Below are 21750 nucleotides of genomic sequence, written 5' to 3'. Positions count from 1 at the left end.
AATCTAAATATGAGAAATTGAAAATGAAGGCAATTGATGCTCAGAAAAGTATTGAATAGAGTGTCATGCTCTCCTTTTTAAGTAAAACATTCCTTGTCTGTTTTTTTGTTGCTTTGACATGTTGTCTCAAATAATCTGTGCAGTTAAGTCTAACCTACAAAACCTGCAAGAAAAGACTTAGAAAATGGGTGGCAGCCATACAGTTGAAGTGGACCATGAATCGCGACAACGGGCAGACGTGGCAGAAGCAGAAAAGAGAAGATTTGAGCAGGAATGCCTTCGGCTCAAGGAGGAGAAAGCACGAATGGAAACCGAACAACGGATGGTGAAAGAACAACGAGAGGAGCTGGAGAGGCAGAGAAAAATACAACTTCAATCCCAAAGAAAGCAAGAAGAAGATGAAAGGACCAGGATACATGCAGAACTGAAAGCATCAAAATAAAGAGATGAAACTGAGGCAGAAAAGTAGATGATTAAACTGTAGAAAATACATTGATGAGTAGACTACTAGAGAATATTGTTAATTGATGAAAACATTACTCTGAACATGGCAGCAGCTAAAAGTCACGTTAAATTACTGTAACTATAAGGAGTAGTCTTTCTATATTCTAACATATTTTAATGGAAAAGCTATCTATTCCTTTAACAGAGAATAATTAAATGGCTGAACAGAGAATAATTAAATGGCGATAGAACAATTCCAGGAGAACAAATCAGAGCCAGAAAGAAAGCTCATTCAGGACGAATTGGAATGAGTCCATGTAGAGAAAGTAAGATGGCAGGATTCAGGACGAATTGGAATGAGTCCAGATGGAGAAAGTAAGATGGCAGAACAACAGAAGCAGGACCAAGGCAAGAGAAGAAGAAATCTATTGAATCCCAAAGAAAGCAGGATGAAATGCATATGTGGCAAACAAAAGAGACTATTAACTCAAATGATTGGATATCTTGAGCAATAAAAGCAAGTTTATGAGTGCTTTTGTATTGGCCTTACCTTTCATGTAATGTTATTCTCTTGTCTGGCAATAGCAGTAAGGCCTGTGGTATGATTATCCAAGCAAATGTGTAAATGTAGTCAGATGTAGCTTCAAGTCATCTAATACAGTCTAGATCTTTTGGCATAATGACCTACATCTTGTGGGAATTAATGCAGACATAATTTTTTACAGATACAATTTAAGACAAACTTTGGTAAGATTGGTCGTAACTTTTTTTAAAAAGCGTATAACAATCACATTTGATTGACTTTGTTTTTTATTTGGTTCAAATTGTCCAATAAGAGGAACCTGGTCTCACCATACACAGTCAAATATTTTTGTTACATCTGAATAAACTATCGTTCATATTTCTGCATCTGTTATTATCTTGAATTCTTCATATTTTTTCTGTCATTTTTTGTGTAAAGATTTTTTATTTACATTATTGATCTAATTAAAGTGCAAATAATTTTACATTTCATTATATTGATACCTTTAAAACATGTTTTTTCCCCCTTTGGCTTTGGCTACAGTATAGATTATGATTAAATCAATTATTCAGGTGTACTTTATGGGGTCTTATAAAGATAATGTAGGTCTGATGGCCGTTCCAAAGATTCTGTTATACATATATGACGATCTGTGACTTCTCCCTTATTCAATTATAATTACACCAGCAGAAAAACAGTGTGCAGTTCTTGAAATTAACTTAACACAGGTTCCCATGCTATAGTGGACTCTGAGACCACAGAGCTCATGCTCACTTGGGATAATGTTTATGACAAAATAACAGCATTTATACTACATTATCTTTATTTTTTCTGATGTTTTCCGTTACAGAGGAATAATAGCCTGGATAATCGAACGCTGAGCATCAAGGCTCTAGGGCTCGCCTCCCATCCCAGGAGAACAACACAAGACTGAGGGGGAGACAGAAATGTGAGTGATTCAGATGTCTGCATCTTATGTCTGTCTTTCGTACCTTTGTTATTTCAACCTAAATATCGACTCTCCTAGATGTAAAGCCCTGCATTCTCCTAAATGTTTCTACTATACAATAGTTCTGAAGTATATATAGCTGTGGATAAACCCCTGCTCTGATGTGTTTTCAGAACACGGAGTCATGTCTGACTCTGAGACCATTGAGACAGCCGCTCTGGGCCGACCATTCCAGCTGGGGATGCTGTATGACTGTCGCAGGGATGTCCTCATTCCAGGTAGAGTAAACTATTCAATTCATTGTCTTTGTTTCCACCATAGAGTTGGATAGACTTGTCCCAAAGCCTGATCTAACATGGGCAGCGTCATTGAGGGCTTTCACCATTTTGAAGTAGTCAAGTTGGTGTGACTTGCATGGGTTACAGAAGCAACAGATAAAACAAAGCACCCTTGTGGAAACTAGGTGAATTGCATCAACACAGCCTGAATTCAAACACCTCTCGCCCTTCCGTCCCCCGCCACTTCCTTAAGTTTTGCATTTACTTCCGGTTTTGTACACCAGCTTTAAACAGCTGAAAAAACAACATGTTCTTATTTAGTTCAATATGTTCTTAACATATTTCACAGCGATTTAGATGGTACAATGATTTTCTACACTAAAGATGGCTTGTTTTGTCACAAACTGAAATGTAGAATTTTAGCAACCAGGTAAAGACAGCACGATTTCTACATGCTTGCTCCAGTTTTCCGTTGTTGGTTGTGCTTGTGAGGAGATGACCACACCTCTAAATTATGCTGATGTGTGAGCCTAAATAATTTGTTTGTGAATTTTTTTTGTGAAACACTATAATTTTATGTTATTTTTAAATGTAGACATTTTATGGACATTTTCTTAAATCACAATTCAACATTTTTATATTACGCTCCTTTAAGGAAGGATAACAGAATTCCTTTCAGGTTAGCAGGAGGGGTCAGCCAATGAATTATACTTCTGACAAACATTCCATAACTGCAGGTGGCAGTAAATCACCAACCTTGGCTTTATACCTGTTCAGACTATACAAACTGTAGCACTTCAGTTTTTTTTACGAACTGCCAATACACTTATAAAAGTATAGTAAGAAGAAATGGACTGCTTTCAAATAGATAGCCCTTAATGGCACTACAGATACTGTCACAAAAGCATCCATTGCAAAGATGAGCTGTCTTCTACATCTCTATGGTCTTCAGAGTTAGAAAAGCTAGAGGACCCACAACATGTTGAAGTAGTCATATATAGTCATGCTGTTACAGAAGTGATCAATGGCAAAGATAGGTGTAGCTTTTCTAACTACGGTTGTCATGTCACCTAGAATATATACTTTGACTAATACTTCAATGAGTTCTTTGAATGAAACCATGTTTACATGTATAAACAATTCTGCATGTACCGGTCCTGTCCAAAAGTTTTGAGAATGACACAAATATTAATTTTCACAAAGTCTGCTGCTTCAGTGTCTTTAGATATTTTTGTCAGATGTTACTATGGAATACTGAAGTATAATTACAAGCATTTCATAAGTGTCAAAGGCTTTTATTCACAATTACATGAAGTTGATGCAAAGAGTCAATATTTGCAGTGTCAACCCTTCGTTTTCAAGACCTCTGCAATCCGCCCTGGCATGCTGTCAATTAATTTCTGGGCCACATCCTGACTGATGGCAGCCCATTCTTGCATAATCAATGCATGGAGTTTGTCAGAATTTGTGGGCTTTTGTTTGTCCACCCGCCTCTTGAGGATTGACCACATGTTCTCAATGGGATTAAGGTCTGGGGAGTTTCCTGGCCATGGACCTAAAATATCTATGTTTTGTTCCCCGAGCCACTTAGTTATCACTTTTGCCTTATGGCAAGGTGCTCCATCATGCTGGAAAAGGCATTGTTCGTCACCAAACTGTTCCTGGATGATTGGGAGAAGTTGCTCTCGGAGGATGTGTTGCTACCATTCTTTATTCATGGCTGTGTTCTTAGGCAAAATTGTGAGTGAGCCCACTCCCTTGGCTGAGAAGCAACCCCACATATAAATGGTCTCAGGATGCTTTACTGTTTGCATGACACAGGACTGATGGTAGAGCTCACCTTGTCTTCTCCGGACAAACTTTTTTTCCGGATGCCCCAAACAATCGGAAAGGGGATTCATCAGAGAAAATGACTTTACCCCAGTCCTCAGCAGTCCAATCCCTGTACCTTTTGCAGAATATCAGTCTGTCCCTGATGTTTTTCCTGGAGAGAAGTGGCTTCTTTGCTGCCCTTCTTGACACCAGGCCATCCTCCAAAAGTCTTCGCCTCACTGTGTGTGCAGATGTACTCACACCTGCCTGCTGCCATTCTTGAGCAAGCTCTGTACCGGTGGTGCCCCGATCCGCAGCTGAATCAACTTTAGGAGACGGTCCTGGCGCTTGCTGGACTTTCTTGGGCGCCCTGAAGCCTTCTTCACAACAATGGAACCGTTCTCCTTGAAGTTCTTGATGATCCGATAAATGGTTGATTTAGGTACAATCTTACTGGCAGCAATATCCTTGCCTGTGAAGCCCTTTTTGTGCAAAGCAATGATGACGGCACGTGTTTCCTTGCAGTTACCCATGATTGACAGAGAAGAACAATGATTCCAAGCACCACCCTCCTTTTGAAGCTTCCAGTCTGTTATTCTAACTCAATCAGCATGACAGAGTGATCTCCAGCCTTGTCCTTGTCAACACTCACACCTGTGTTAACAAGAGAATCACTGACATGATGTCAGCTGGTCCTTTTGTGGCAGGGCTGAAATGCAGTGGAAATGTTTTTGGGGGATTCAGTTCATTTGCATGGCAAAGAGGGACTTTTCAATTAATTGCAATTCATCTGATCACTCTTCATAACATTCTGGAGTATATGCAAATTGCCATCATACAAACTGAGGCAGCAGACTTCTTGAAAATTAATATTTGTGTCATTCTCAAAACTTTTGGCCACGACTGTACACGTTGGAGATCGTTATTTTTTTCATAATGAAAGTTATTTGTCATTCTCTCTTTTTAAACTGCAGGTATCACACTCTGGGATTCTGAAATGCTACAGAAAGACATAAATGTCTCTCCACAACCTAATACTGATTTCAAAATCATTGCTTCTGACTCAAGTGAAGACAAGTCAGAAGCTTTGAATGTGTCTGCATCTCTGGAGGCCAGTTTTCTTGGTGGCTTAGTCAGTGTGAAGGGTTCTGCTGAATTCCTACATGATAAAAAGACCTCAAAGCATCAGTCTAGGGTTTCTCTGCAGTACCGTACCACCACTCGCTTCGAGCAGCTGACCATGGACCACCTGGGGGCAGGAAATGTGAAACACTGTAATGTCTTCCAAGAGGGTTCTGCCACACATGTGGTGACTGCCATTCTCTACGGTGCACAAGCCTTCTTTGTTTTTGACCGTGAGGTTTCCTCAGGAGAAAACCACCAGGATATTCAAGGAAACCTGCAGGCCACAATAAAGAAGATCCCCCTCATAACAATAGAAGGGCAGGCATCACTGAAGATGAGCGAGGAAGAGAAGCAACAGGCCAATACATTCAGCTGCACTTTCCATGGTGATTTTGCACTAGAAAACAACCCTGTCACATTTGAAGATGCCACCAGGCTGTATGCTGGCCTGCCACGTCTGTTAGGGGAAAAGGGAGAACATGCTGTGCCCATGACTGTCTGGCTCTATCCTCTCAAGAACCTGGACTCTGCAGCTGCCCAGCTAGTCAGGCAGATCAGTGTTAGCCTGGTGTGTCGCGCACAGCGAATCTTAGACGGGCTGGACAAGACGGATGTACAATTCCGGGACTTGATGATGGAAGGCATGGCTATCAAGTTCCCTGAAATCAATGCCAAGCTCAGCAAGTTCAGGGACTTGTGCTCAGAGTACAAGCTGGTTTTCCAGAAAGGTCTTTGCAAGGTTCTTCCCAACATAAGAGGAGGAGGAATGGAGGAAGAAGAACTGATAAAAATGCTCAACAGTAAGGAGCGCTCTCCATTCCAGAATGACCTTATGATCACGTACCTGGACGACAGAGAGAGAGAGATGAATGTTGTCAGCTCTTACCTTGACATAATGAAAGAGGTACAAGTTGTGTACTCAAGCAGTGAATTGGATGGAATAGTGCTTGATCAAGCCAAAGATCATGTAGTGTGCTTTGCATTCTCCTCTTTGAAAGACAAAGACGAGTATTTGGTAGATTTGGAGAACTACTTGCTGGAAGAATCAAAGAGTAATTCTTCACTGATTCCTTATGACCCCAATGCAGCTGGGAAATTAGCAGCAGAAAAGTGGTTTCGCTCGGGGGAGGTAACCACCCTAACCAGGCAAAACATACAACTGTTCCTAGACTTCAAAGAGTCAAACAAAGACAGAGAAAATATTGCATTCTGCATTGCATCGATTCCAAGCAAATGCATCACTGCATCCTCCATCCATGTCTATGAGAAAGGGACACTGTTGAGTCCCCAGTTTGAACTGCCATCAAAGCCAGGTGTCCCCACCATCAAGAGTATGGAGCATGACTGTGTCCACGTGGAAATTAACACTCCCAACCTTGGCGTCACGTCTGTGGAGTCGTACCAGGTTTTGTACCAGGCTGTGCAGGCTGAATCTGAGTGGACAGAGATCAAAGCTGATGTTAGCACTAACCGGGTCACCATCAGACGTTTGAACCCCTATAAAGACTACCGCTTCAGCTGTAGGGCGGTGTGTAGACCTGGTGTGAGCCTCTCCAGTGACTGGACAGAGTACTTAAGGACCCGCCCATGTAGCCCCGCTGGATCACCCACAGAAAAAAATCTGGAATCTGAAAGTATCAGAGTGAACTGGGACATTCCTACCATGGTGGGAGACGATGTAGAAGTCATAGGCTATGAGGTTGACTACAGAGAGTGTGCGAAGGCTGTTGACAATAAGATGTGGCACACCATCAAAACCACCACCAGAGAGTGCACACTGGAAGGTCTAAAGCCTGAAACTGCATACAGTGTCAGAGTCTCTGCTAACTGTGGCGAAGCAGGGAAGAGTCTACCCAGTCCGGAAGCAGTGCTGACTACCATCAGGGCTTCTGACACCCAACCGAAGAGGAGCCAATCGACAGCAACAAGAAGTGAGGAATTTCTGAAGAAATCAGAGAAGGTGCAGAAAGGCAACCCGTCAATCTATAAGCTGAATCTGGAACAGAGGTTGGATGTAAAGGAACGTTTTGAACAGTACACATTTGGAAGGAAAGTTGAGAAAGGGAATAACAAGGCAATCTTGCTTCTGGGGTCCACAGGTGCAGGAAAAACCACTCTGGTAAATGTCATGATCAACTACATTCTCGGGGTAAAGTGGGAAGATCACTACCGCTTTAAGCTCATCCATGAGGTGACCAACAGGTCACAGGCTGAGAGCCAGACTTCAATTGTGACATCATACGAGCTCTACAACCAGCCAGGCTTTCAGATTCCTTATTCTCTGACCATTATTGACACACCAGGGTTCGGAGACACTAGAGGAATGGCACATGATAAACTAATCACAGAGCAAGTGAAGGAATTTTTGTGTAACCCTTTAGGGATTGATCACATTGATGCAGTCTGCTTTGTAGTGCAGGCATCCCTCGCTCGTCTCAGTGCCAATCAGAAATACATATTTGACTCCATCCTGTCCATTTTTGGAAAGGACATTGCTGATAACATCCTGATGCTCGTGACATTTGCTGATGGGAAGGACATACCTGTGCTGGAGGCCATCCAAGCTGCAGACCTTCCCTGTAAAAAAAACAATAAGGGACTCCCAACCCATTTCAAATTCAACAATTCAGCTCTGCTCTCTCAGAAAGTAGAAGAAGACAAAAGCTCTGAAGGAGATAGTTCAGAGGATGATAATGAGGAAGGACTAGAGAAGATTGTCTGGAGGTCAACTTTTAAACAGATGAAAGCTTTCTTCAAAGCCTTGGAAAGCAATGAGAGCAAAGATCTAACAATGACCAAGAAAGTGTTGGAAGAACGTGAGCGTTTGGAGAAGGCCATGACACGATTGACCCCTCAAATCACAGCAGGTCTGTCAAAGCTGAATGAGATCAAAACGTTCGAACAGTGCCTGCAGAACGAGGACGAGAACATGAAACAGAACCAAGACTTTGAGACAGAGGTAGAGGTTCTAGTTGCTAAAAGGACCAAATTAAGTTGTTTTGCTACAAACTGCATTGTTTGCAAGTTCACATGCCACACCAGCTGCTTTCTGCCTAACGAGGATGACACCAAAAAATGTGCCGTGATGGATGGTTATGGTAACTGTGTCATGTGTCCAGGAAACTGCTCTTACCTTAACCACGACAGGGAAAAAGCCTTATGGACATATGAAACTAAGAAAGAGAAAAAGACCATTAAAGAGTTGAAGGACAACTTCATGAAGGCACAGGGCAAGTTTATGAACAACAAGCAGATGCTGGAGAAGATTGAAGATGAGTACATTGTTATCGAGGACAAGCTGAAGTACTTGATCAAGCTGTCCTCCAATTGTCTTAAGAGACTAAATGAGATTGCACTGAAGCCAAGCTCTCTCTCTACTGTGGAGTACATCGAGATACTTATTCGCACCGAAGAGGACCAACGCAAGCCAGGCTTCGAAGATCGCATCGTAGGGTTGAAGAAAATGAAATATGAGTCTGAGCTTCTGGAGAAGATGGCAAGAGGAGAGGAACTACTCCCCGATGAGCGACGCAAGGTTAAGGAGAAACAAGACAGACTGCAGAAGATCACAAAAAGACTCAACCAAATGCAGAAAGTAGTCAGAGATTGGCCAGGGAAGAAGTAGGCCTAACTCAAAGTCAAATTCCATGATCTCACCCTGCTTCCGACCAAGTGGCACGGTCGGTGGCTTGCACTAATCAAGTGAATGGGTCATAACTCAGTTAAATTTGTAATATTAAATCAGATATATCTCTAGACCCAGTCAATTGTCCGCTTACTGGGGTTGATTGCAATGCATTGTATGCAAACAAGCGTCACGTAAACTCGCAGTTGACACATTTTCAACATTAAGTGAGTGGACGTGTGCGAGCCAGAAGGGCCCACAGAACAGGAGCCTGCCTCCTGTTTCTGTAGCGTGAGGCAGCTTGATGTACAAACACACCCCCTGGACAGCTAGTCTATCACATGTTCTACATTAGTGAATCTAAATGAAGCAGCTGATCTTCCTACTGATTGTTAATGATTATCATAAGAGAAATGAATGTAGAAATAAAGCAGACATTGATTCATATAAATTTTGAGACCTACTTTCCCCTCGGGATGTAATAAAGTATCTATCTATCAAACAATGTATAACGTTTGCCTACTTTCATGTTGATTGTTTATCCTATTTTTTTTAAATAAAAGTCCTTTGTAATTCAAGAAGTTCACTATTCATTTTCTATTGGGCACAAATTGTAAGTAATATGTTAGTCATGACATTGGAAATAGCATGTTTGGTAGGGGGGAATTACAAAGGTGTGTGTCTAGGGCACTGTTTCTTTATTCCAGGGACCGGCAAACTATGGTCACTTTGTGTCAAGGATCGGCAAGCTTTAGTTTTTCCTCCTTGGGGGAACAGCTTACATTAAAGCTAGCACTTAGAACTGACTAAATTGGAGTCAGTTAAATAGCTCAGGGACCAGCCAGCAACATCCAAGGGACCAGCACAGGTTCAGGGACCAGAGGTTGAGAAACACTGGTCCGTGTAAGTGGCACCATTCTTGACATTTAAGGTATGAAATTCATAAGACACTATTCATTCTCTTTATTCTCAGCATGACAGTGTTGTTTTTGGGCATGCGACGTCCTCAATAATTGCATAAAATAAAGCAATTATGTTGGATTCTAGCTTCAAATGTACGTATTTATGTTACCATCCTAGAAATGATTGATCACTTTACATGTAGAAGGAATATACACTACCGGTCAAAAGTTTTAGAACACCTACTCATTCAAGTTTTAATTTTAATTTTTACTATTTTCTACATTGTAGAATAATAGTGAAGATATAACTATGAAATAACACATATGGAATCATGTAGTAACCAAAAATGTGTTAAACAAATCAAAACATATTTTATATTTGAGATTCTTCAAATAGCCACCCTTTCCCCTTGATCACAGCTTTGCACACTTTTGGAATTCTCTTTTAATAAACAGCTTGCATTTCAATAGGCAGATGTGCCTTCTTAAAAGTTAGTTTGTGGAATTTCTTTCCTTCCTAATGCGTTTGAGCCAATCAGTTGTGTTGTGACAAGATAGGGGGGTATACAGAAGATAGCCCTATTTGGTAAAATACCAAGTCCAAATACCAACAGCTCAAATAAGCAAAGAGAAACAACAGTCCATCATTACTTTCAGACATGATGGTCAGTCTATCCAGAAAATGTCAAGACCTTTGAAAGTTTTTTCAAGTGCAGTCGCAAAAACCATCAAGCGCTATGATGAAACTGGTTCTCATGAGGACCACCACGGGAATGGAAGACCCAGAGTTACCTCTGCAACAGAGGAGAAGTTCATTAGAGTTACTAGCCTCAGAAATTGCAGCTCAAACAAATGCTTCACAGAGTTCAAGCAACAGACACATCTGAACATCAACTGTTCAGAGGAGACTGTGTGAATCAGGCCTTCATGGTCGATTAGCTGCAAAGAAACCACTACTAAAAGACACCAGTAAGAAGAAGAGACTTGCTTGGGCCAAGAAAACAAGCAATGGACGTTAGACTGGTGGAAATTTGTCCTTTGGTCTGGAGTCCAAATTTGATATTTTTGGGTCCAACTACCGTGTCTTTGTGAGACGCAGTGTGGGTGAACTGATGATCTCCGCATGTGTATTTCCCACCGTAAAGCATGGAGGAGGAGGTGTTATGGTGTGGGGGTGCTTTGCTGGTGACATTGTCAGTGATTTATTTAGTATTCAATGCACACTTAACCAGCATAGCTACCACAGCATTCTTCTTCGATACGCCATCACATCTGGTTTGCGCTTAACGGGACTATCATTTGTTTTCATACACCTCCAGGCTGTGTAATGGCTATTTGACCAACAATGAGAATGATGGAGTGCGGCAGCAGATGACCTGGCCTCCAAAATCCCCTGATCTCAACCAAATTGAGATGGTTTGGTATGAGTCGGACTGCAGAGTGAAGGAAAAGCAGACAACAAGTGCTCAGCATATGTGGGAACTCCTTCAAGACTGTTGGAAAAGCATTCCAGGTGAAGCTGGTTGAGAGAATGCCAAGAGTGTGCAAAGCTGTCATCAAGGCAAAGGGTGGCTATCAGAAGAATATCAAATATGTTTTGATTTGTTTAACACTTTTTTGGTTACTACATGAATCCATATGTGTTATTTCATAGTTTTTATGTCTTCACTATTTTTCTACAATGTAGAAAATAGTAAAAATAAAGAAAAACCCTTGAATGAGTAGGTGTTCTAAAACTTTTGACCGGTAGTGTACATGTTAGGGGTCAAGGAAGGTTAAAGAGGAACTAGATGTGAGTGAAAGTTACTGTGAGAGAAAAGGGGAATACAGTAGATGACCCAGGTCTGTTGAGTAAAGTGAACACGAGGTCACTGATAAACATCATGGAGAAGTGACCAGATAAAGAGGAACTGCTAGCAGACGGTTCGACTGCGAAGACAACAGAGCAACATCTAGGCAGTGTCAGGCAGATGATAGCAGTTGTGAAAAAGTTACACCACTAATCTCATCTTGACGTATAAATGCCTGTTTGATCATGTGCAAAATGTCTTTGCAGCTGTATGACTCATGCTTTGTCTTTCAAGTTAACCTTGGGATATATGCCTAAAAATATGTTTTGTTCATGTCAGTATTGCCTTGATATTAAGCTTCATGCCTTATTTGCGAATCCATTCATTTGACAAAGTTATTAAATAACACTTGCTTTGATATTCGCTTCTCATGACCCTTTCTTGATCTTAGTCAGCTAAACACATAATATTTGATTGCACATCGTTTTACTATAATGTTAAATAGAGTCAGATATACTTTGTAAAATACTTAGTTAACATATTCATTACATTGTCTTATTATAGGTAGCATGAGGTGTATATATAATATACACAGATACAACCCCACTACACAGTTCTACAGCCCTGTCAAATCCCTGGAGGAATTGTGGGAGGTAATACAGGGAGACAGCAAGGTTTACTTTACCAAAGTATAATGCAATCAATGGCTTTCTTTCAGCAGAGATGCTGATTTCATTTCCTCCTCATTTCTGTCTTTTGGGTCATGGCTATGGGTGAGAATAGGAGAAGTAAACTCTAGAGTCTCTGAGGGTGGAAGTATAGTATATATGCGGTCAGTTAATACATACAGAACATGCTTAAAACTTCTTATGGCTGCAATCCCGTTAACGGGATGATATGACAACAGCCAGTGAAAGTGCAGGGCGCCAAATTCAAACAACAGAAATCTCATAATTAATATTCCTCAAACATACATGTAACTTACCATTTGAATGGTAATCTTGTTGTTAATCCCACCAAAGTGTCCGATTTCAAATAGGCTTTACAGCGAAAGCACCACAAACGATTATGTTAGGTCACCGCAAAATCACAGAAATACACAGTCATATTTCCAGCCAAAGATAGGAGTCACAAAAAGCAGAAATAGAGATAAGATGAATCACTAACCTTTGATGATTTTCATCAGATGACACTCATAGGACTTCATGTTACACAATACATATATGTTTTGTTCGATAAAGCTCATATTTATATCCAAAAACCTCAGTTTACATTGGCGCCATGTTCAGAAATTCCTCCAAAATATCCAGAGAAATTGCAGAGCCATGTCAAATAACAGAAATACTCATCATAAACTTTGATGAAAGATACATGTTTTACATAGAATTAAAGATACACTTGTTCTTTATGCAACCGCTGTGTCAGATTTCAAAAAGCTTTACGGCAAAAGCAAAATATTCAATAATCTGAGAACAGCGTTCAGCCACAAAAGGAAGCCATACAGTTACCCGCCAAATTGTGCAGTCAACAAAACTCATAAAAAGCATTATAAATCTTCACTTACCTTTGCTGATCTTCGTTGGAATGCACTCCCAGGACTCACACTTCCACAAGAAATGTTTGTTTTGTTAGGTAATGTCCATAATTTTTGTCCAAATAGCTACTTTTGTTAGCGCGTTTGGTAAACAAATCCAAAGTCAGAAAGCGTGTTCACTAAAAGCTGACGAAATGTCAAAAAGTTCCGTAACAGTCAGTAGAAACATGTCAAACGATGCATTGAATCAATCTTCAGAATGTTTTTAACATAAATCTTCAGTAACGTTCCAACCGGAGAATTACATTGACTTCAGATATGCGATGGAACAGAGCTCCCTCTCATGTGAACTCGCATGGTCAGAGCATGGTCAGATCATGGTAGACCTGACTATTTCCTGTCTCCTTCGGCCCCACTTCACAGTAGAGGCATCAGACAAGGTTCCACAGACTGTTGACATCTAGTGGAAGCCGTAGGAAGTGCAAACTCATCCATATCCCACTGTTTGTTCAATAGGGGCTGTGTTGAAAATCTACCAACCTCAGAATTCCCACTTCCTGTTTGGATTTTTTCTCAGGTTTTTGCCTGCCATATGAGTTTTGTTATACTCACAGACATCATTCAAACAGTTTTAGAAACTTCAGAGTGTTTTCTATCCAATACGAATAATACTATGCATATATTAGAAACTGGGACTGAGGAGCAGGCAGTTTACTATGGGCACCTCTGTGCACCTTTCATTCAAGCTACTCAATACTGCCCCTGCAGCCATAAGAAGTTAACTGAAAATAAACTTTAAAATACTTTATATACACAACTTGTTGCTGCTTATGACTCAGTCAGGGACATGGACTGGAGATAGATGACTGCTCTCTCATCCATTTACTCCTGAACCTGAATTAACTTTCGCTCTGTCAAAGTACAACTTTGCAGGGTTAAAGAAGTGCCACCTGTACATTTTCTGCAGTTATCTTGCCTCCTGCTTAGACAGCGGATGATGAAACACAGGGTAGTGGCAAGTGTCAGAGAGTTTTAGTGAGTTCTGAAAGAGGCTGGGTGTAAGTGAGTGAGTCTGTTCTTCCCCTTCTCTTTCCCTGTTGTACTTCAGACTCATTGTTGTAAAACATGTCAAACATTCTTTATAACAGGTTCACATTGTCAGTATATTTCTCATCAGGAGAACTTACAAGTGTTCAACCGAAATTCAGACAATTGACACTTCAGTATTTTTCTTTTTGTGCCCTTTAAGGTCATTCTTTCTAACCGTGAAAAACCTACTAAACCCAAATAAAATAACAATTATAAATCAGGCATGGTATTAACACCACTAACAAATATTCATAAGTATTGATGGGTGGGGTGTGTGTGTATGCAGGTGTCTGTGTTGTAAAACGTAGAACAAAAACAACAAATGGCCAGGCCTTTACATCATTTGGATGCTCCCTTAACAGCCGGATCCGGGTACCTTATTACTTTATAGTACTGCAGAGTCTCACTAACTGCTCTCCCAAGGCACCTGCCTCAGGAAGCTTTTCAAAGGGAGAGATACAGAATCATTGTTAAACTTATTAGAAAACTTGGTAGTGGACATTCCATCAGTCCTGGAAGAGAAAATAAACATGTTGTCACGCCCTGACCTTAGAGAGCCTTTTTATGTCTCTATTTAGTTTGGTCAGGGTGTGATTTGGGGTGGGCGTTCTATGTTTTGTTTTCTATGTTTCTTTATTTCTATGTTTTGGCCGGGTATGGTTCTCAATCAGGGACAGCTGTCTATCGTTGTCTCTAATTGGGAACCATACTAAGGTAGCCCTTTTTCCCTCCTTTCAGTGTGGGTAGTGAACTTTGTTTGTGGCACTAATGCCCTGTAAGCTTCACGGTTGTTTCTTTCGTTTGTTGTTTTGTTGGCGACATTTTAAATAAAAAGGAAAATGTACGCTCACCACGCTGCACTTTGGTCTTCATCCAGCAACGGCTGTGACACGTGTACATAGTTTTCACTATGCTAAATCTTAATCAGTCCTCGCCAGTCTCAATCTTAATCGGTCCTAAAAATGCAACATTCAGTATTACTATGCCTATATGTACCATCCTCCCCTATTGAAACAAGCTTACAAATTTGACATCAACTGATAAAACATGAGTACCATGAATCTCTCCATTTTACTTTCGTTATCGCTGTCTTTATTACTTTCACTAGTCTCCATATCTGTTTCCTTCCACTAGGACCCTTTACTTTCTTCCCAATAAGAAAACCCTCTCAACCACTACTGCTAATACACACGTATCCCTCAAGAAAAGGCTGTTTTTACCCTTATTGTAAGGTTTAAAAACAAACAAAACATACATGATAACATCTGTTCACCAGGATACCATTGTCCACTTTAACTTTCTCCTTATTGGAAGGCATTGTTAGCATTTTAGTCTACCTTAACAATGTTACTCCATATTTATGACCAATTCCCATTGGATATTCACTTTCTGCTTCACACTTATTAATTGGATGTTATTTTGAGCTTATAAAGTATATAAAAGAGAGTCGCACACTCCATATATAAACTCCCAGTAATTTATTGGGTATTTACCAACGTCTCAGCATCACTGTGCCTTCTTCAGGGTAATGTCATAAATACTTGAACCAGGTTATGTAGAGAAACAGTGCAATTAGTGCAACCAATGACAATAATGAGGGGTGTGTTAAGTTAATTAGGATGAATTAGTGAAACTGTTAAAAAACAATAGTTTATGGCATATTAAATATATTAGGTTATTGTTATCATATAGAAACATAATTGAATATTGTACATAATATTAGCATCAACATACATTATTGTTTAATTCAATTTCACATATTTAATTGTTTCGTATTGGTTCAACCTTAATGCATAATAAGCATCATCAAGAAGATGGAAAAAGGAAACCGCACACTGCTCTTGATAGTATCACTGTCAGGTTCGACGTATGAATCGGACCAAGGCGCAGCGTGGTATGCGTACATTCTAATTTATTAAAAGAATGAACACTGAACAAACTAACCAAAATGAAACGTGAAGCTATACAAATGAGTGCTGACAGGCAACTACACATAGACAAGAACCCACAAACACCAAAGGGGAAATGGCTACCTAAATATGATCCCCAATCAGAGACAACGATAAACAGCTGCCTCTGATTGGGAACCATATCAGGCCACCATAAACATACAAAAACCTAGACGTACAAAAAACATTATATACAAAACCCCTAGACAATACAAAAAACTAGAAAAACTAGCGTAATTACCCTAGTCACACCCTGACCTAACCAAAATATAAAGAAAACAGAGATATCTCAGGTCAGGGCGTGACAATCACTGATATTTAATAAGCTTACGTATCGGCCTCACGGCCACAAAAGCTCTGACGAAGGTTGTGAGGCCGATACGTAAAGCTTATTAAATATCAGTGATACTATCAAGAGCAGTGTGCGGTTTCCTTTTTCCTTCATCTTGTTCAATTGTTGCCATGCACCTGCAAAAAGATTGCTCAGATGTGCGAGTGTCTTTTGAATAATAAGCATCATCAACAGGGGGAACATATTAGGTGTACGCTAATAAGCTGTAGAAAGAATATAAATTTATAAGACTTGTTCATAAAAGAAAGAAGAGCTTGAGATCAAAGTCAATATTCAGACCACTGGGGGTCAATGTTTTTAGACAGGATATCCAGTAAAGCCTCCCTTTGTAGTAGTAGGATCTCCATGTTACCTCCTCTCCTTGGTAGAGCAACATGCTCAATGCCTGTGTATTTGAGGGAGGAGATTGGATGGTTAGCCTCAACAAAGTGAGCTGCTACTGGATAGTCAATGTTCTTAAATCTGATTGAGCTGCTACTGGATAGTCAATGTTCTGACACCTGATTGAGCTGCGGTGTTCAGCTATGTGTTGTTTTAATTGTATTTTTGTTTGTCCTACATAGTCTTTTCCACATGAACAGGTGATGAGATGGATTACTCCCTTGGTCTTGCATGAGATGATACCCCTCACAGGGATTTTTCGACATGTATGTAGGTGTCTGAAGAAGGATGTTTTTATAGATCTATTGCACTGTGCGCATAAGCCACATTTGTAGTTCCCATTTGGAATGGGTGTCAAGAGTGTCTGAGTGGGCTCAGGGGGCATGTCAGATCTCACCAAACTATCTCCAATATTGTGACCACGCTTATAGACAACCATTGGGGGTTTCTTAAAGAGGTTTGCGATTTGTTTTGTCTGATTGCAGAATATGCCAGTGCTTTTTCAGGATTGCTTTCATTTTCTCCGAACCCTTGGTGTACTTAGTGCAAAAGACGGTTGCGTTGTTTTTCTTCTTTGAGTTTTTAGTAATTCCTCTCTTGGTTTTTGAGATATTTTCATCATTGCAGCATCAAGAGTTTTGTCCTTGTAGCCTCTTATTTTGAATGTATCTGTCATTTTTTAGCATTGCTGTCAAAATCTGTCTGGTGGCCACAGATTAATTTAACCCTGCATAACGAAGGCCTTTCCCCTCCGATTGCTCAGTTTGGCCGGGTGGCCAGCTCTAGGAAGACTCTTGGTGGTTCCAAACTTCTTTCATTTAAGAATGATAGAGACACTGTGTTCTTGGCGACCTTCAATGCTGCAGAAATGTTTTGGTACCCTTCCCCAGATCTGTGCCTCGACACAATCTTGTCTCGGAGCTCTACGGACAATTCCTTCAACCTCACGGCTTGGTTTTTGCTCTGACATGCACTGTCAACTGTGGGACCTTATATAGACAGGTGTGTGCCTTTCCAAATCATGCCCAATCAATTGAATTTACCACAGGTGAACTCCAATCAAGTTGTAGAAATATCTCAAGGATGATCAATGGAAACAGGATGCACCTCAGCTCAATATTGAGTCTCATAGAAAAGGGTCTGAATACTTATGTAAATAAGGTATTTTCTGTTTTGAAGGTGTTATACATTTGCAAACATTTCTAAAAACTTGTTTTCACATTGTCATTAGGGGGTATTTTGTGTAGATTGCTGAGGATTTTTTTTATATATAATTATTCGAATAAGACTGTACTTAACACAATTTCCAAAGGCACTGTATCTGCAATATTGAAGCATTGTTAAAAAAAATAATGTTGTTAGTCAATCTTAGTCAATCTTTTTAGCTTTTAGTTCCATAGCTGTCAATTCTGCTTTAAACTTGTCCAGAGATGAATCACAATGGTTACTTTCTGTCTATAAAAAAGCATAAACGCTGCTTAAGTGTACTAACAAGGCTTTCTTATTTGTGTCTTTAGTAGAGCCCGACCAATATGGGATTTTTGGATCCGATACTGATTCCAATTTTAGAGTGGAAATATTCACTGATAACCGAGACATCGGCCATATTTGTATTATTATAGCTGCAATAAAAAAATTGCCTAGGATCTGAAGACTGAGCTTCCTCATGCAAGCCAGCTGGACAATAACAACATAGGACACATTTTCAATGTATCAGTATTTAGCTATGTTTTCATCGATTGTAGGGCTGTAGCCATTCAATTCTGGTAGTTGTCACTTGCAAGAAAAAGCATCAATCACAAAAGTTTCCGCTGGCACAGCACTGCCTCTTGCCCCAAGCTTGCCTTAGTGAATGTCCTTGCTATCCGGTATCCTTGGGACGGCCCTACCCCATTGAAGTTAACATTTTAAATGGTTACAGTAACGTGCTGACCACACTGCCCGCGTCACGTGCGCGAACTGCAAAATAAATTATGCTGACCACACCACTCGTGTTACGAGATGAACTGAGGTCCACACTCCAGTCCAGTTGGTGGTGGTAATGTACCTTAAAGTGGTTTGCCAACTGCCATATAAAGTCCAAAGAAGAAGAAGAAGAAGAAGAAGAAGAAAAAGAGGCCTGAAGGAGGAGAGATTACTAAATTGCCGCTTTTATCTGTGGATTCATTTTCGGAGTAGAGGACCTTGTGCATTTCAGGTAAAATAACAACCCAATGTTTATATCCCAGGACAAATTAGCTACCAACAGCAAGCTAGCTAGCTAAATTGCCATGAATGTTTAATGCTTTGAGACCTGTCCCCAAATGAATGTACTTGATTCAGAGTTCGTTTTGATATTTCAACCTGCTTGTCCTGATGGCGTCTAGGGTGGATGGACAAAATCAACATGCGGGCGGGCCCGGTCTAGTCAGCATGTAAGGGTTAAGGTTTGAGTTATGGTTAGGGTAAAAGTTAAGGTAAGGGTTGGGTAGGACTTCCCAAGGATCCCGGATAGCAATACACCGTTTAGTCACAATGTGAGCATTTTGTATTATTCTGCATGTAAATCCAAGACACTCCATTTAGTTGGATATGTTACGTTTGTATGGTATATATACATTTGTGGATGTCCATCACACATTTCATTTGATATGTTAGGAATTACAATTCAAATTATATGTTACGAATTTGCCCATCACCAAAGTTCCCCCCAATTTTTTGGAGTACTGACAAAATTTTAGGTCTTGTGAGTGGAAACTTAACAATGTGAGAATTTTGTGCAACTTCCGGCGCACGTTTACAATGAGCACTGAGGCTGTACCCTTTCAGTTTTAGACAGTAGCCAATAGGTTATTGTGGATATTGGAGCATAATGTAGGCCTACCAACAAAACCAATGGAGCAAATCACATAACATTTACACATGGAAATAGCTTTTGATTTCTATGATATAGCCTACAGTAGTCCATATGTGGTGTTCAATGCAGGCCTACATTGCGTCAGATAAAATAAAATAAACATTTTATTGGTCACATACACATGTTTAACAGATGTTATTGCGGGTGTAGCAAAATGCAAAGTAATATCTAACAATTTATACAATAATACATACAATACACACAAACCTAAAAGTAAAAGAATGGAATTAAGGAATGTATAAATATTAGGGTGAGCAATGTCAGAGTGGCATAGACTAAAACAGTAGAATAGAATAAAGTATATACGATGAGATGAGTGAAGCAACATTTTTTAAACATTATTAAAGTGACTAGTGTTCCATTATTAGTGGCCAGTGATTTCAAGTCTATGTACTGTATACAGGGCAGCAGCCTCTAAGGTACAGGGTTACGTAACCGGGTGGAAGGCGCCTATTGAGACTTTTAAAAAGTTTTTACAGCCTACAGCAACACCAGAGTTGTGGGTTCAAATCCCACGCGGGACCAGTACGGAAAGAGTTTTTAAAAACATATCCGCTCAATAAGTAACTCTGCATCTGCTAAATGACTGAAAAGTAAAAAAGTTAGGAAGCATTAACTCCCCATTGCTGACCTATACTTATCTATAACTATGCTAAAACTAGCAAAGAATATCTGTATAGCGCATTCACTCTTGGGTGATTGAAGGACTGCTCGTGGGCTACCCTGGCCAATAGAATTATACTTTGTTGGCTCTGGCTCTGCCTACAGCAAAATCACAATCAATCTTGCAAAGTTAGATTTGTTTTGGTTTGTTGCATTCAACAAATAATGTTGATTCGATCACAGAAAATACTTTGATCTGTATCGTGCAAACTAATGGCGCAAACTCATTGAAGTCCAATCTCTTGTGTCTCTGCACGTCCTGGCATTTCTTCTGAGAGGCAGTCCTGAAGGAGGTGTGCAGTCACACCCACAGCTTAGAGGGAACATTTCCCATCACCCATTTCATATGATATGTTAAGAATTACTATTTGTATTGTATGTTACGAATTTGCGAAAACGTACTATATGTTACGAATTCTAGCTAGGTGGCTAATGTTAGCTATGCTAGGGGTTAGGGTTAAGGTTAAGTTCAGGAGTTAAGGTTAGGATTAGGGAAAAGGTTCCCACAGTTGTGCCATCGCCATCTCCAGTCACAGAATTTCTGCCGACCCCTGTTCTGGACCCAAGATGAATCATTACCTCCCTGCCTGTTTGCGAGCAGGAAGACCTACAGCCTTCTCCGGGGACGGAGAAGATACCAGAGTTCACACAGAGGGAGAACCCTACTCCTACTCCAGCTGACACCTCTGAATGTCAGTTGGTCCATAATGTGGGAGCCCTGTCTGTAGCTGCTGAAGGCGCCAAGTCCAGCCCTGCCACTCAGACCTCTCCGGTCCCTGTCTGGTGGTATCTGCTTAGTCCTACCTTTGACCTCCAGCCTGCTGCTGTCCAAAGACATCTCCCTGCTCCTCCCTGGGAGCTCCCGCAAGTCTCTGCTGTAGTGGCTCGATCCGTGTCTGCTGTCCAGGCACTGTCATTCCTTTCCTTTCCTGGTGGAACCAGCTGGTCTCAGCCCTGGGGTTCTTGCTAGCCCCTCCGAACTGTTTCCCGCTAGCGCCAGCCTTGGGAGACCCTCCTAACGTCCCCATGGGGAACCCTCCTGACGTCTCTGTGGGGTACCTTCATGACTGAGAAGTGCAGTGTCCTGTCGTAGGAGACACCTCACCTTCTGCCCTATTAGGTCCTCAGTCTATAGCCCCAGTAGCTCCAGAGTATCTTGCCCTCAGTTCCCTGTCACCTAGTGGCTTCACAGTTTCTTGCTAAGCTGGGTCCCCAGTTTCCAATCCCAGTAGGCCCAGAGCTTTCTGTCCTCATAAATCTAACATCCCCTAGCTCACAGTCTGCAGCCCAGTCAGGCCCCAAGTCAACAGCTCTGGGCACTCAGTTTTTCCTGGACCCAGCTCTCTCCCACCTTTGGGTCTTTTTCTCCCTCTCTTTCAGATGTGCAGCTGTCTCCTGTCCTGAGATATTCGCCTGTTGCTTTTGTGGGGATCCAGCT

The 21750-nt window shown here is 40.8% G+C and overlaps 1 protein-coding gene across 1 annotated transcript in view; it reads left to right on the top strand.

Annotated features, from left to right (window-relative positions):
• LOC120021787 overlaps positions 1-9328 on the top strand; it is a 10267-nt gene extending 939 nt beyond the window's left edge. The window contains exons 2-4 of the mRNA XM_038965638.1: positions 1818-1916; positions 2090-2194; positions 4981-9328. Of these exons, the coding sequence (XP_038821566.1) occupies positions 2101-2194; positions 4981-8756 (3870 nt within the window). The 5' untranslated portion in view covers positions 1818-1916; positions 2090-2100 and the 3' untranslated portion in view covers positions 8757-9328. The remainder of the gene's footprint in view (positions 1-1817; positions 1917-2089; positions 2195-4980) is intronic.
• The last annotated feature ends 12422 nt before the right edge of the window (positions 9329-21750 follow it).

Source organism: Salvelinus namaycush, chromosome 26 (assembly GCF_016432855.1).
Source record: "Salvelinus namaycush isolate Seneca chromosome 26, SaNama_1.0, whole genome shotgun sequence".
Lineage (NCBI taxonomy): Eukaryota > Metazoa > Chordata > Actinopteri > Salmoniformes > Salmonidae > Salvelinus > Salvelinus namaycush.
The sequence above is the reverse complement of the archived record's forward strand: the minus strand, read 5'-3'. Positions and strand labels throughout refer to the sequence as shown.